This window comes from Leucoraja erinacea, chromosome 3 (genome assembly GCF_028641065.1).
Source record: "Leucoraja erinacea ecotype New England chromosome 3, Leri_hhj_1, whole genome shotgun sequence".
NCBI lineage: Eukaryota > Metazoa > Chordata > Chondrichthyes > Rajiformes > Rajidae > Leucoraja > Leucoraja erinaceus.
Genome location: NC_073379.1, coordinates 86,175,832 through 86,193,007, shown reverse-complemented (window position 1 = coordinate 86,193,007; position 17,176 = coordinate 86,175,832). Strand labels below are relative to the sequence as shown.

Genomic DNA, 17,176 nt, shown 5'->3' with positions numbered 1-17,176 from the left:
TGGGGGGGGGTTATGGGGGAAACCGTTTTTCGGTCACTTCCTCATGGAGAGGTGACTTTTTCCATGTTGCTTCTCCGCCTCCCCTCTCGCGGCCTAACAGCTTGGATTGGAGGGGCCTTTCCCGGTGTCGTGCCCAGAGCTATGGCAGCGGGCACAGCATAGACTTTTTCATCGCGGTGCGGGGGCGAATCCTTATCGGGGGTCGCCAGAAAGGAGTGCTCTGTTCGCTGACCTGGTGACTTTGACATCATGGGGCTGTGGTCTGCGCAGCTTCTACCCACGGGCGTGGCGTGCACTTACCATCCGGAGTCTGGGATCCCTTGCCGGGGGTCGCCAGAGAAGAGCTTCGACCGCCGGCCTGCGGCCTATAACATCCTGAAGCCCCATTCTCTGGTAGGAAAGTGGCACTCCAAGCCGCGGAGTGTGTTCGACTGTCCCGATGTCAGAGATTCGATCATCCCGACAAGAGGGCCTGTACATCCGGCCGTCCGTAGCGGCGACTATGAGGGTTCGTGGGCCCGACCACGGATGAATAAAGGAGGAAACTGACTGAACGTTATTGCCTTCCACCACAGTGAATAATGTTGATTCCACTGTGGTGGATGTTCATGTTCTATTCTATTGTGTATTGTGCTCTTTTTGATTGTATGGCTGAATGGTAAGTCAAATTCCATGGTACATTAATTGGTGCATGTGGCAATAAATGTGAACTTGAACTTGATCGGCATGGACAACTTGGGACAATGAGCCTGTTTCCATGCTGTATGACTCTGACTCCATTTCAACATTTCCATCGGACTACAGTTTCTTTGGAGGGTTTTTATCTTCCAGGTCAGTTCCTTGAATATCAATTACTTGAATTTAGTAGATGTCATGTTTTGGGACGGAAGCATTAATTTGTTTGTCAGCAAAATCTGAGTAAGATGGATAGTTTTTAATTTTGGGACAAGCAAAGCATAATCCAATGCCATCAAGGTTTCAAGGTCAGTTTATTGTAACGTACCAATTAAGGTAAAATGAAATTCAAATTACCATACAGCCATACTAAAAAAAGCGACAAGACACACAACTACATAAAAGTTAACATGGACATCCACCACAGCTGATTCCACATTCCTCACTGTGATGGAAGCCAATAAAGTCCAATCTCCTTACTCTTTCATTCTCCCGCGGTCGGTGCAGTCGAACCATCCGCATTCGGGGCAATCGAAGCTCCCGCAGCCAGCAGTCGAAGCTCCCGCGTCGGGGCGGTCGAAGTTCCTGTTGTTGGAGTTCCCGAAGTCAGTCTCTAACCAGAAACCACGAGTTCCATGATGTTAAAGTCCGCAGGCTCCCACGGTTGAAGCCCCAAAGTCGATCCCCGACAGGGATTGCGGGCTCCATGATGTTAAGTACGGAGGCACCCGCGGTGGAGCTCTCGAAGTCAGTCTCCAGCAAAGGCCGCTAACCCCTCGATGTTGGGCCGCAGTGTGAACGGAGATATGAGACGGATAAGTCATCTTCATCTGACTTCTTAGAAACATAAAAAATCTTAAAGGATTGGACAGGCTAGATGCAGGAAAAATGGTCCCAATGTCGGGGAGTCCAGAACCAGGGGTCACAGTTTAAGAATAAGGAGTAGGCCATTTAGGACTGAAATTAGGAAAAACGTCTTCACCCAGAGAGTTGTGAATCTGTAGAATTCTCTGCCACAGAAGGCAATGGAGACCAATTCACTGGATGTTTCTCAAGAGAGAGTTAGATTTAGCTCTTAGAGTTAAAGGAATCAAGGGATTTGGGGAAAATGCAGGAACAGGGTACTGATTTTAGATGATCAGCCATGATCATATTGAATGGTGGTGCTGGCTCGAAGTGCCGATGGCCTTATCCTGCACCTCTTTTTCAATGTTTCTGATATTACCAGATGACAACAACTTCATTTACAATCATATTAACTAGTTAAAATCACCTTCATTCTCCTGCCCTCTCCTCATAATCCCCGATACCCATATTAATCAAGAATCTATCTACATCTGCCTTAAAAATATCCATGGCCTCCACAGCCTTCTGTGGCAATGAATTCCACAGATTCACTACTCTCCGACTAAAGAAATTCCTCCTCATCTCCTTCCTAAAGGAACTGAGGCTGAGGCTATGGCCTCTGGTCCTAGGCTCTCCCACTGGTGGAAACATCCTCTCCACATCCAATCTATCCAAGCCTTTCACTATTCAGTAGGTTTCAATGAGGTCCCTCCTCATCCTTCTAAACCCTAGCGTGTAAAGGCCCAGTGGCGTCAAATGCTCATCATATCTTAACCTACTCATTCCTAGGATTATTTTCGTAAACCTCCTCTGGACCCACTCCAGCGCCAACACATCCTCAGATATGGGGCCCAACATGGCTCACAATACATCAAATGCTGCCTGATCAGCACCTTATAGAGCATCAGCATTACATCCCTGTTTTTGTATTCTGCACATCTCAAAATCAATGCACAACTGAAATGGAACTAAGACTGCAGTGCACATTCGGACTTGGCCCTACCCCTCAATCCACTACTGCAGGTATACTCTCAGTAAAGTCTTGATAGACTACATTGAATCCCTGTTCAACTGATGGTTGGTTCTAGAGAGAACTGCCGGCCAACATCATGGTGAGAGTCAGCTTAATCTGGCTTCTGCGCCTGGTGTAGTGGTGTTAGCACACCTTATATCCCACCACAAATAAACATGTCAGCAAGATTGATGTAGAAATCAGTTCTGCGGTGCCAAGGAGAAGATATAGCCCATACCTAGTTCTTGTATTTTGATTTACTTGAATGGGGTTGCCAATCACCAATCTAGATGGAAGGGCTAATAGAAGATTAGTAGTTTGGGTTTTTTATTTTAATTAATATTTTTAATTTGTATTAGTTGCATGTTTTAACTAATTCATGTTTTATGTTTGTGTTTTCATTATAAAAAAACATATTTTGTAATTAAATATTTTTCTAATGTTACTGAAGGCCTCTGATTTACAGGCCATAGTGGTCATTTGGTGCTGGGGTTGGTCATGCTTGCATGTGCTCTGCTTCATGGGACAGCACATACACTGAGATCTCTGCTCAGTTGGACCCCAGGGGCTGAAAGGTTATACAGTGTGCAGGCTGGGAGTAGGGAGCTAGTGAGCAAGTGAGCAAGGGCCTTTGTTGTCCACAGTATGATCTTTTTAAAGTTTATAGAAGAGCATCATTGTCTCTTGATTGTTATTTTCTACATTGCTTGTGTTAAAACATATAAACATTCAACCTTTTTACAACCATATCAACCTAAGATGTCCTTTGAGCAAGGACCTCCAAATCTGTTGATTTTCTGAATCTGCCTCCCTTCAAATATAATTTCTACTTTTCAATCAAAGTTTGTCACCTTGCATGTTTGGCCTGTTGCTGTATTTCAACTGCTTTATTCCCTTTATTTCCTTTTTTATTTCATAGTTTTATTTCATAGCTTTCTTTTATCTTGTAAATAATTTATTCAGTGGATATTATGTCTAAATTTCAGTCATCTGCAACATGGCTCAAAATCATTAAAATACAGAGAGCCAGAGTGGTCCATTCCCAACAGCTCTGAAAAGCACTTCATAACCACTCCAGTTTTCCCCTTTTTTTTCCATAAGATTTCATAATTTTTGCTATTAATCTCATTGTACAATGGCTTATGTAAATTTTATGTCAATGCCTTTAATGTGTTTCTCTTGTCAGCACTGTGTTACCATGTCCATGTTTTTTACTTGATCATCCATTTGATATCCGTGCAGTCTGCTAACTGTTTTCTTTTTACTGGACATGTGGTAATTTCATACTTAATTAAAGACTATAAATTCCCTTCCACGCTAACCGTCCTGTAATTATCCGGTTATTTCTGAATTCCATTTTAAAAATGGGTATTGTGTTGGCCGCTCTCCAGTGTTCTGGTTAAGCATTCACAATAGTACAGCCTAGGAATATAATTTCTAGGATTCTGCAGTTTAGTTTATTCAAGTTTAGTCAAGTGTAGTGAAGTACATGGAAAAGCTTTTGTTGCGTGCTATATAGTTGAAGAAAACACTATACCTGATTACAATCAAGCCATCCACAGTGTACAGATAAAGAGTAAAACATTTAGTTGTACCCTTTACTTTCAGGACTGGACTCTATCTGGTGAAAGGACGGTTCAGTTGCCTGATAACAGCTGTGAGGAAACTGTCTCTGAATCTGGAGGTATACGTTTTCACACTTCTGTACCTCTCGTCTGATATGAGAGGGGGTGACTGGGGTGAGACTGGTCTTGATTATGCTCGTGGCCTTGTTGATGCAGCATGAAGTGTAGATGGAGTCAATAGAAGGGAGGTTGGTTCACTTGATGGGTTGCGTCCACAGCTCTACAATTTCATGCGGTCTTGGATAGAGCTATTACCAAACCATGCTATGATGCAACCCAATAAAATGCTCTCTACGACACATCAGTAGAAATTGGTGAGTGTTATTGGGGACATACTGAACTCCCTAAGGCTTCTAAGGAAGTAGAGGCATTGGTGTGCTTTCTTAGCTTCCCTACCTTCCTAAAAGCCCCATGGCAAATCACACAAAGCTGTTTTACCTCTTCACCTTAACTAAAACAGTTTTTTATTAATGAGCTTGCTCCTATAAACATCAGAATTTACTTAGATTTCCAGCAACTGCAACTTTGGGGGAAAAAAGTGATGCAAAGTAATTCTTTCTTCATTATATGCGACCACCATCAATGTCGGCAATCACTTATTGTTCATTCACGTCATTATTGCTTTTCATTTATAGATGGATCTTTAAATCTGAGATTAGCATAAGAGAAGAACATGGAAATAGCTAAAATCATAACACTCAGTTTTATGCACATTTTTTCATAACCATGCCGTTAATTTCAAGAACAAGTTCTTAGAAACATAGAAACATAGAAATTAGGTGCAGGAGTAGGCCATTCGGCCCTTCGAGCCTGCACCGCCATTCAATATGATCATGGCTGATCATCCAACTCAGTATCCCGTACCTGCCTTCTCTCCATACCCCCTGATCCCCTTAGCCACAAGGGCCACATCTAACTCCCTCTTAAATATAGCCAATGAACTGGCCTCAACTACCCTCTGTGGCAGAGAGTTCCAGAGATTCACCACTCTCTGTGTGAAAAAAGTTCTTCTCATCTCGGTTAGATAAAGATAAAATTATTGACTAACAAAAGCGAGTTGTAGTGTCATTTTTGTTAGTCAATTTTATCTTTAACAACTTGGCTCTGCATACTTAGGTATAAGATGTGTTGAGTTTGGCAGCTCACTGTGAACACCCAACCTCTGAAATTCCCTGTTCGTCAAGGTCGATTTGATGCGATGTCAGCAACATTTTGATGCTTGTGAAACAGGACTTAAAAATTCAACCATACGTGGCCTCTTTTGAACTGATTGTCCAGATGATTTGAGAAATAGACTAGCTGTGTTGCTGGAAGCAGACTGGGAAAATGGAGTAGAAGACCAGAGGAACAGTCAGAACCATATCTTTCACTTGCCTGTGAATTTTTCACTTGCAATCTTGTGAAAAATTGCAGTGCTCATTTTTAAAGTCTGTGGTGTCACACAGCAATACTGCACAGAAACAGGCTCTTCAGCCCACATTGTTCATTCCAACCAAATTGCTTAACCAAACAAGTCCCATTTGTCCCAACTTGGTCTTTATCGCACCTAACATGTTTTATTCATGTACCTGCCTAAGTAGCTAAAATGTGTAATTACCCCAGCCTCTACAATTTCCTCTGGCAACTGATCCAATGAGTCAAGACTCTTCATCAGACTGAGTTAAGGAGGGGAAAACTAGAGGTATGGAAATTTTTTTGGTGTTGAGTTAATGATCAACCATGATTTAATTGAATACTTAAAGAACGAATGCCTACATTTGCTCATAGGGTTTTGCTAGCTATTCCAGCTTGACTTGGTCAGTTCTAACCCAAGCCATCACCACTCCATTCACTCCACTGATGCTGCCTGACCTGCCGAGGTACTCTAACGCTTTGTGTTTTACTTGTTGATTTCTCTGTCAGTTTTGATTTTTGCTTGCACTTCAATCCTCAGATAATTCTTTAAAACTAGGAAGTATGCACATTTCTGCTTAGTTTATGAACAGTGCTTAATGGTGTCCTCAAGGTGCCCAACGTCTTTAAACAAGAAGCAAGTTGATTTAATGCTGAAAATGCCAAAAAAAAACACGAACGTTTTTAGGACTAGCATTACGCCAAAATTCTCTCGCTCTGTTGAAATACATGTTTAATACATGATAACTATTCGAATACAACATTAATTTTATATCAAATTAAATATTTCAGAGAAAATACTAATACACTTTTAAGCTTTAAAAATGTAACATCCATTCTATGGTTTAAATGTTAAAATTTGCAAGTTTAACTTTTTAAATGGAAGACTGTATTTAATATGCAACACTGCTGAAGAAATTGAAGAATACAAACGCACAGGTATGGCCTGTTCAGCTTATGACTGTGTCTTCTTTATGAAAGCAATACAGATGGTGTACAGCTAAAAGTTGTTTTTAATGTTTGCAACAGCAAGCCAAAAGAATAAGACGGAATGTTGTGAAATTCTTCAATTCCCATTTCAATAATGGAACATAGTGTGCTATCACATCAATCAATCTTGACAGTATGAATCTGACTGTTTTTGTTTACTGCAAAACTAACTAGAATATTTGCTGTATATTTCCTACAGCCTCCGCATGTTTATATAGTGAGCTGCCCAGTTTATACATTTTTTAATTTTATATTTGTGCATTAGCTGTAGTTAACTGAGTATTTACACTGATCTATTATACTGTGTTGATAAACTTTTCTTTCACAAGGGGTTTCTGATCCTGTTTGTATGGAAATAAAATGTCATTGAAGATTTTTGCAGCAATCCAACTTGAGTGAGTGCAGTGAAGGCATCAAAACAGAATTTCCAGCATTTGCTTATCACTATTTACACAGATATTGTCAGGATTCAAAGGACTGAGTTATAGGGAGACGTTGGCATGCCAGGACTTTAGTCCTTGGAGAGTAAGAGACTGAGGAGTGATCTTAGAAGTGTATAAAAGTATGAGGGGCATAGGTAGGACAGATGCACACAGGGGTTTTCCCAGGGTTGGAGCATCAAGAGCTAGTTGGAATAGGTTTAGCGTGGACGATTTACCTGAGGGACTACTTTCTTTATACAGCTTAATGTGTATATGCAATGATTTGCAAGAGAAAGTAGTTGAAGCTGGTACAATAATAACATTTAAAAGACAATTGGACAGGTATCTAGGTAGGAAAGGTTTAGAGGTACATGGGTATTAAGCAGCAAAATGGTCCTAGCTATAATAGGCTTCTCAATCAGCATGGACAAGTTCAGCCAAAGGGCCTGTTAACATGTTGTATGACTATGACTAAATGCAAGTAAGTCTGGGACTTAAAGCCATGCGCAGTTATAGATTTACTATCAGTTAGGGGCTGTATAGTGTTGCAGAAGCTGGTGCTTCCGACGGCATAGCTCTCGGAATCATTGGGGCACGCAAGCCTCTTCACCACGACAAGATAAACGATCCGAAGAAGCACCAGCTTCTGGTAGGGCCACTCATGGTGGTAAGGTCGAGGATGAGGGTCCAGACTAAGAACGATCCAACCTACAAGACCTCAACGGCGGACCAGGCGGACAAAGTTGGCTTGAAGGCGGATGAAGGCTGCAACAGATCTATCAGCTCCAATCGTCTTGGTTCTCTTGCCATTGGAATTAGTTGATTGGGTTTATGAAGGACCATGTACTTCTTGGAGTGCAACATCAAGTACACGTTAAACAAATACACGCACAAGCCGTGTTCGTTCTGTGAGCAGCACAAAACATCTCAAGACTTTCGGCCATCGGGGAAGGGCGATTGGGAGCACGCCACGTGATGGCTGGAAGCTCCTAGTCAAGAACCGGCACGGAAGCGGTGAATGCTTGATTCAATCGCTCAACTTTGGACAGAAGCAGGAAAGATGTTCGGTAGCAGTCTGAGCAGCCCTATTTAGGATCCACTCTGCTCACCCTGAACTGGGAAGGGGCTAGAAAAGGTGCCCTAAAAATAGGCTGCTTCACCTCATCCTGTCTGGAAAGCCGCATCCAGAGGAATCACCATCATGCTGTCAAAAACCATCAAGAATCGAAACTATGAAACTCGGAACTTGGAATATACGAACTCTGATAGAGAATCCAAACTCAGACCGATCAGAGAGAAGAACCACCTTTGTTGCTCGGGAACTCCGAAAATTCAGCTTTGACATCGTTGCTCTGAGTGAGACCCGCAGAGCTGGACAAGGGCAACTAAAGAAAGAACAAGGTCAATGCACCTTTTTCTGGAAAGGTCTTGATACTAAACAACCGACGATCCATGGAGTAGGTTTTGCCATCCGAAACAGCCTACTTCAGAAGCTGACAGAGCGATCACTGGGAATCAACGAACGTCTTATGACTCTACGAATCCAGCTCATCAGGAACCAATACACCACCATCATCAGCACCAACGACGACAAGATCATTCTTTTAGGAGACTTCAATGCCAGAGTCGAGAAAGATCATAGGCTCTGGACCAGAACAATTGGCAAGGAAGGGGTTGGCAAGGTCAACACCAATGGAACACTCCACCTCACCAAATTTGCTGAACATAAGCTGGTGATTACCTTATTCCGCCAGAAAAACAGGCACAAAGTCTCCTGGCAACATCCACATTCCAAACACTGGCACCTCATCTACTAGATCATCGTACGACCCGTGACCAATAAGATGTACTGAAAACAAGAGCCATTACTGGTGCCGATGAATGCTGGACAGACCATTGTCTCATCTCGTCCACCATTCGGCCCAAAAGGAAACATCAAAACCAGAACACCATCAAGAAATTCAATGTTGACTTCCTTCAAGACATCAACCATGTACAGAAGTTTCAACAAAAACTTCAAGAACAACTGCCACAACTGCCACAACTCCCACCATCTGTTGAAAAACACTGGAATCGATTGAAGAGTGCTATCATCACCTCCTGCAAGGAAACAATTGGGTTCAAGTAAAACAAACATCAGGATTAGTTCGACGATAATGACAAACAACTCATCGATGAAAAGAGAAAAGTTTTCATCACCCTACAAAATGACCAACAGTCGGCTACCAAATGGAAGTGCTATAAGCAATGCAAAGCTGCAGTGCAGAAGCGCACCCGAAACCTGAAAAACCAATGGTGGAGGGAGATCCAACAACAACTAGCAGACGCCAATGACACTCAAGGCTTTTGCAACGTCACCAAAGCCATTTTTGGTCCATCCACTCATGGTCAAGCCCCTCTGAAAAGCTAAGATGGGTCAACCATCCTGAAAAGCAATGTGGACATCAATTCTAGATGGAGGGAGCACTTTGAAGATTAAATCAAACCGCCTCATTTGACAGGAATGTGATCAACAGCATTCCAAAGCAGCCTGTTGACGACTCCCTAAGCAGAATACCATCACTTGAAGAAATCAAGGAAGCCATCAAAACCTTGAAAAACAACAAGGCAGCTGGACTCGACGGAATACCAGCCGAGGTCTACAAAATTGGAGGTAACCTCCGTTACCAACTGCATCAACTTCTCATCAAGATCTGGATAAATGAAGACGTACCAGGAGACTTTAGAGATTCAGCAATCGTTACCATCTACAAAAGGAAAGGTGATCGATCTGACTGCGGAAACTATCGTGGAATTTCCCTATTAGCAACAGCAGGCAAGGTCCTCGCCCTCATCATGAACAACCGACTAAAGCCATTAGCCGAGAAGATCCTTCTGGAGACCATCATGTGGAACAGCCGACATGATCATCACAATGCATTATCTACAAGAAAAATGTCATGAACAACTTCAACCTTTGTACATGGGCATTCATCGACTTCACTAAGGCCTTCGACTCGGTATCATGGGAACTCTTATGGGACGTCCTATCCATCTACAGATGTCTTGAAAAGTACATTTGAATCCTGAGATTCCTCCACGATGACATGCTTGCCACAGTCATGGCCAGCAACAGCAACTGTGAGCCAAGTCAGATCAGGAGTGAAACAGGGATGTGTGTTTGCCCCAACACTGTTCACCACCTTCATTGTGACAACCATCCACATCATCTAGGATGACCTACCCCCAGGAATCAAAATTGCCTTCAGAACAGATGGCAGACTTTTCAATCTTGCCCGTCTCAAGTCCAAAACTAACAACCTTGGAAAATGTGGATCACTTTCCGTTCCTTGGAAGTCACCTCCTCCAATGTTGACCTTGATGACGAGATCCAACATCATCTTAAGTGTGCTAGAACAGCTTCGAACGAGAGCCTTTCAAAATCGTGACATCCAAAATGTTAGTGTACAAGGCAGTAGTGATTCCAATGCTCCTGTTTGTATCAGAAACCTGGACAATGTACCAATGCCATGATTAAAACACTTGAAAACTTCCATGAATGATGTCTTCGAAGCAGTTAAATATCAGCTGGGAAGACAGAAGAACCAATGGGTCAGTGTGCTGAATGAAGCAAAAACATCTAACATTGAAGCCTTCATCATCAAGAACCAACTAAGATGGGTTGGTCATGTTGTTCAGATGGAAGACGAGCGTCTACCAAGGCAAAACTTGTAATCCCATCTTTTAGAAGGCAAACGTAAAAGAGGCGGACCAAAGAAGAGATTCAAAGACGCCTTAAAAGCCAGCATGAAGAAATGTGAAATCAACATCGACAATTGGGAAACCAATGCCATGGACAGGAAACTCTGGCGAACCATCGTTCAAGAAGGAACAGCGACCTTCGAAGCCAAGAGATGCGCAGAATTAGAAGAAAAGAGCAGAAAACGGAAAGAGAGGCAGCAACAACCAACTGGAAATCCCATCTGGAATTACCTGTCCTGAATGCTGAAGAACTTTCAAAGCCAGGATTGGACTTCACAGCCAGGATTGACAAAGCCACCTGAGAGTCCATAAAACAACATTACGAAGACAATCTTCATCGACCTTGATGGATAACCATGACTACGACAGTGTTGCAGCTGATAGAGTTGTTCCCTTACAGTGCTAGACACTCTGGTCCGATCCTGACCTTGGCAACTGCCTGTGTGGAGTTTGCACATTCTCCTTGTGACTGCACGGATTTCCTCCAGGTGATCCAATTTCCTCTCACGTCCCTAAGACGTGCGGGTTTGCCAGTTAATTGGTCTCTGTGAATTGTGCCCAGTATGTAGGGAGCGGATGCAAAAGTGAGATAACATAAAACTAGTGAGAACAGGTAATAATAATAATATCTTTTATTGTCATTGCATATAAGTGCAATGAGATTTGGGTAACTAATACAATTTAGATTTAGATACCCCGAGAAACATGGTTTGTAAAAATAACATTGCAACAGTAAAACAGTTCAAACAGTCTGAAGTGCAGATGTGTCTGCGCGACGTGACCATCCGAGGGAGACAGTCCATGGGGGTGGGGGGCACTCAGCAGGGTCGGTTCAGAGCCGCTATAGATCTGGGAATGAAGCTGTTCCTGAGTCTGGAGGTGCGGGCGTAGAAGGCCTTGTAACGTCTGCCGGAGGGAAATAGTTCGAACAGTCCATTACAAGGGTGTGAAAAGTCTTTGTGGATGCTGACGGCCTTCCTGAGGCACCGTGTGTGGTGGATGCCCTCCAAGGCTGGTAGCGGTGTCCCAATGATCTTCTACGCTCTGTGGACGACGCGCTGAAGAGCTCTCCTCTCCGCCTCCGTGCAGCTGAGATACCACACAGAGATGCCATACGTTAATATGCTCTCTGGTGCAGCGGTAGAAGGTTGTCAGCAGCTGTTGGCTGATGACAGCTGGTGACTGATGATCAGCGTGGACTCGGTGAGCCGAAGGACCTGTTTCCGTGGTGTGGAATGGGCTTTTGGTTCTGTCTCCAGGTCAGATCCACTGCATGATCTGCTTTCCCATTGCTTTCAAAGTCAATTTTAGGGAAACTGTGAAAAAGAAAGTGAAGCAGAAGATAAAACTTTTTCTATTATTATTTTGATTTTTATTTGTGTTTAAATTATAAGGCCTTTCACCAAATGTTTTTCTTTATTTGAATAGTTTGAAATCTTGTGGAGATATTGTGATATATTTTATTACCTTGCATGTTTAACATCCAACAAAGCTGCCATGGAACCAAGCATACCCTGGCATCTGAGGTATTTTAGGGCCAGCAAAATTATTCCTCTGCTTCTCAACCAGCTCTCGGTTTTAATTGTGGACAACAGCATTATGTCAGAAAGATCTAAATCCTCTCTTGGTTTATCAAAGATCCAGTTTAAATGGAATGCTATACATCACAGATGCCATGCAGTTCAGGCCATCTGAATCTCTTAAGGAAAACACAAAATGCTAGAGTAACTCAGTGGGACAGGCAGCATCTCTGGAGAGAAGGAGTGGGTGATGTTTCGGGTCGAGACCCTTCTTCAGACCTATAATCTGTTGTATAGCACTGTGTAGTCATAATTGTAAAGGGATGTCAAGAGGAAATAAGAAAGTCCTTTCATAATGTAATGTCTGATTTGTTCAAGAAAAAGTTGCGCCCAGCCATACTTTATCCAGCTAGACTGCGTATATACGACTTTTCAATGGTAACACTCAATTTTTTAACAATCCTCAAGACGCTTCCAGCTTTTTGGAGAGTTACGAGGGTGAAGGGGAGAAATTGATAGCTGATTAAGTTATAATTGGAGAGTTACTGTTCCTATTTTGACAATGTATCGTTTGGTAATGATTAAGAATTTAACTGGACGAGTTGTTTTTCTTTTATATATATATATTAATTTTTAAGAATTTCTTTGTTAATTTGTGTTCCCCTGTCGTTACACAAATTAAGCTAACACAGTTCTTGTTTTTCATATTTTGACCTTGGATAATAATATGTAGCACTTGCTCTTCAGTTCCATTGCCAGCACTTTTTTTTTTTCTCTTTCAAACGATAACAATGAATGTGTTATGGCTGTGGTGGCAAAATATGCTCTTCTCTTTGTCGGGTCCTGTTGCTAGGAGAGAGTATTGGGCTTTACAGGGGTGGGAGGGGGTTGGAGGGGTCTCTTGATTCTTATTTAGTGTTCTTCATTTGTGTAAAATCTGAACTACAAAAATGTCTGAAATGTCGTCACTTCTGGCTCCGCCCTAGATTTTTCTTCTTCCAGTATCATGAACTATTAGGCTTTAAGAAATTAACCCTTTACATCCCACATGATTTTTACAAACAATATGGATAAAGTTATTAACTTCCTTTCATGGAATGTGAATGGCTTGAACCATCCCATTAAGAGGAAAAACATTTTTAAAGCTCTTCGCAGACTAAATGCTCAGATTATCTTTGTTCAGGAAACTCATGTAAGGCATGATGACAATCAACGATTTTTCAAGTTTTGGAGAGGACAGCAGTTTCATTCAAATTCACAGGCTAAGGTGAAAGGAGTCTCTATTTTTATTGACTCCTCAATTCCGTTTGTTCATTATGAAACAATTTCTGATCCATATGGCAGATTCTTGGTGATTACCGGTGTTCTTTATAAGCAAAAAGGTGCTATGGTGAATGTTTGCACACCAAATATTGATCACCCTGAGTTTTTTAAACAGTTAATCACATCCTTTCCTGATTTAAATGAACACTTTTTAATAATGGGTGGAGATTTCCTGAAGAATGGTCAGGTCAAATACTGCTATTAGTATGTTTGATGATGGGCAGATTTTTGAGTTTGGCAGTGACCAAGACAATACAACTGTAAGGTGATCACTCTCCCAATCTTAAGGTTTGTGGTGGGTATACTGGAAACTCAAAACCTGTTTAATATCAAATTGTAGGTAGAAGTAGCCAATAGCCTGCATAAACCTTGTCAGAAGCAACAAACTTTAGAATTCCGTATCCAACCTCTCTGTCCTGGGTCTCCTCCATGGCCAGAGCGAGCAACACCGGAAATTGGAGGAACAGCACCTCATATTCCGCTTGGGGAGTCTGCGTCCTGGGGGCATGAACATTGAATTCTCCCAATTTTGTTAACCCTTGCTGTCTCCTCCCCTTCCTCAGCCTTCGGGCTCCTCCTCCTCCTCTTTCCTTTCTTCTCCCCCCCACCCCTCATCAGTCTGAAGAAGGGTTTTGGCCCGAAACATTGCCTATTTCCTTCGCTCCATAGATGCTGCTGCACCCACTGAGTTTCTCCAGCATTTCTGTGTACCTTCGATTTTCCAGCATCTGCAGTTCCTTCTTAAAAACTTTAGAATTTCCCTTCTGATGTTGGTGAATATGAATTCCTTAAATAATACTGATTTTTTTTAATAAAAGATTTTTGTCAAAAAGATCTACCTCCTGGTGTAGAGACAAAGTAGGTAAAAGTGTATTTTCTGTTAAACATTTTTATTCATTAAAAATTAAAATCAGTGTCACATAAAATATATTTCTCCAGGTGGTGTTTTATTGTTCTTTGGGTGTAAAAAGAAAAGAAAATGACAAGGAAACACATCATAAATAACATTTAAGTCTCAGCTAGAGTATTGTAACCAATTCCAACCACCATCATTCAGGAAAGATGTCAAACCCTTGATCAATGTGCAATTATTATCAGAGTACTACCCATGTAAGGGATGTGGAAAAACTGATAAACAGATGTGGAAAAACTGCAAATGCTAGGGATTTCCCCTAGAGAAAAATGCTTAAGGAGATTTAGTGGAGCTGCACAAAATGCTGAGATTTAGAGAATCTGAGTTTTTGTTTCTTGCGGAATCAGTCAGGAACCAGGACACAAAAATAAGATTGGCAAATAATTCTGAGGATATGTGGAGATTTTTTATTGCGAAAAATGTTTTTATACGCAGCATGTCAGCTGAAAAGATGATTGAAGCAAACTTAGTGGTAACACACTAAAGGGAATTGGCTAAGCATGTCAAAGAGAGAAATTTACAAGACCATGAGGAAAGAACGGGGAAGTGAGATTATTTGCATGGCCTTTTTAGAAAATCCAGCATAGACACATAAGCAAATGTTCCCTTCCTGTGCTATTTCATTCTGCAATAAAGGCATCATTGGAATCAAGAGGAGAAATATGTCTGAATAAAAAAGCAGCGGTAATCCATTTAACCCATAAAGACAGTCCAGCGCTCAATAGAATATGAATTAATTCATTGTACCACCATTAGATTCCCTAATGTCTATCACTCTCAAGTTTAACATTAATCGGGCTAGGATCACTTGCTGTTTGCCGGTGTTACACATTTCTGTTAATATTATATAGAAAAGTGTTTCCTGGCTTGATTCTTGAAGGACCTGACAACTTTTTATGCCCCAGACCTAGATTCCCTATTTTTTCTCCACCATTATTTTGTCGAGCTGCTTGCAGTGTAGCTGCTGCTGCTGCTGGCGCCAACGATGGTGGCCACGGTGTACTGCTCCTTGCTGTTTTGTATGTGTTTGTCCGTTTGTGTCGTCTGTGAAAACCCTACAAACGTTACTTTCACGAGAGAGGTACTCATAAACATCGGACATACGGTACCTCAAAACATCGTTCTGGATTTCTCTCACCCGCTGGATTATTTGGACATGCTCGTCGGCGGGGCTCTGGCTGCGTTCAAGGTCTTGAGAGAGGAGGACACTTGGGAAGTACTCTGGAGCACTCGCCCAACACCGGCGACGAGGATCACGGACACCACTCCAGAGCAGGCTTATAGAGCCTCAGTATTACATCCCTGGTTTTGTATACAAGCCCTCTTGAAATAGCAAGAATCAATAGCATACCAAAATGCATAACTCCACACTTTGCTACACTATATTCCATCTGCCACTTCTCTGCCCACTCTCCCAACCTGTCAAAGTCCTTCTGCAGATTCCCTGCTTTCTCTACAATACCTGCCCCTCTACCTATTTTTGTATCATCTTGGGAACGGCCACAAGACCTTCAATCCCCTCATCCAAATCATTAATTTACAATGCGACGAGCAGCGGCCCCTGCGGAACTCTGCTAGTTACTGGCAGCCAACCAGAAAAAGCCCCCTTTATTGCCACTTTTTGCCTTCTATCATTCAGCCAACCTGCTATCCATGCTAGTATCTACCCTTTGATACCATGTCTCTCATCTTCCTTTGCAGCCTCCCAAGTGACACCTTATCAAAGGCTTTCTAAAAATCTAGGTAAACAACATCTACTGACTCTCCTTTGTCCTGCTAGTTATTTCTTCAAATAATTCCTACAAATTTGTCAGGCAAGACCTCCTCTTCACAAAGCCATGCTGACCGGCCTATTTTGTCGTGAACTTCTAAGCACTCTGTAATCTCATCCTTTGTAATGGACTCTAAAATTTTACCAACCACCAGTCAGTTCAGCCTATAGTTCCCACTATTCTGTTTTGCTCCCTTCTTGTTCAGTGGGGTAATATTAACAATTTTTCAATCATCTGGAACCACTCCTGACTCTAGTGGTTCTTGAAATATCACTTTCAATGCCTCCACAATCTCTAAAGCCACCTCTTTCAGAACCCTAGGGTGTGGTCCACCTGGTCCAGGTGACTTATCCACCAGCCCTTTCAGCTTCCCAAGTGCCTTCTCCCTAGTAATAGCCACTCCACTAACTTCCAACCCCTGGCTCTCTTGAATTTCAGGCACGTTGCTAGTGTCTTCCACAGTGAACACTGATGCAAAACAGTTATTCAACTCTTCTGCCACATCTTTATTCCCAATTATCACTTCTCCTGCATCATTTTCCAGCAGTCCAATGTCCACTCGCCTCTTTCTTACTCTTTATATAACTGAAGAAACTATTGCTATCCTCTTTTATATTATTAACGATCTTACCTTCGTATTTCATCTTTTCTCTCCGTTTTGCCTTTTTAGTTTTCTTTAAAAGCTTTCCAATCCTCTGGCTTCCCACTAATCTTTGCAATTTTACATGCCTTCTCTTTTAGTTTTATACTGTCCTTGACTTCCCTTGTCAGCCACGGTCGACTCTTTCTCCCCCTAGAATCTTTCTTCCTCTTTGGAATGAAAAGATCCTGCATCTTCCGAATTATTCCCAGAAATTCCTGCCATTGCTGTTCCACCGTCATCCCTGCTAGGGTCCCTTTCCAGTCAGCTTTGGCCTCCCTCAGCTCCTCCCTCATGCCTCTGTA

The 17,176-nt window shown here is 42.2% G+C and overlaps 1 protein-coding gene across 1 annotated transcript in view; it reads left to right on the top strand.

Moving 5' to 3' along the window:
* The window catches only part of srfbp1 (serum response factor binding protein 1), a 233,218-nt gene that overhangs the window by 155,474 nt on the left and 60,568 nt on the right, over window positions 1–17,176 (top strand). The window contains exon 5 of the mRNA XM_055633138.1: window positions 13,077–13,082. Within this exon, the coding sequence (XP_055489113.1) occupies window positions 13,077–13,082 (6 nt within the window). The remainder of the gene's footprint in view (window positions 1–13,076; window positions 13,083–17,176) is intronic.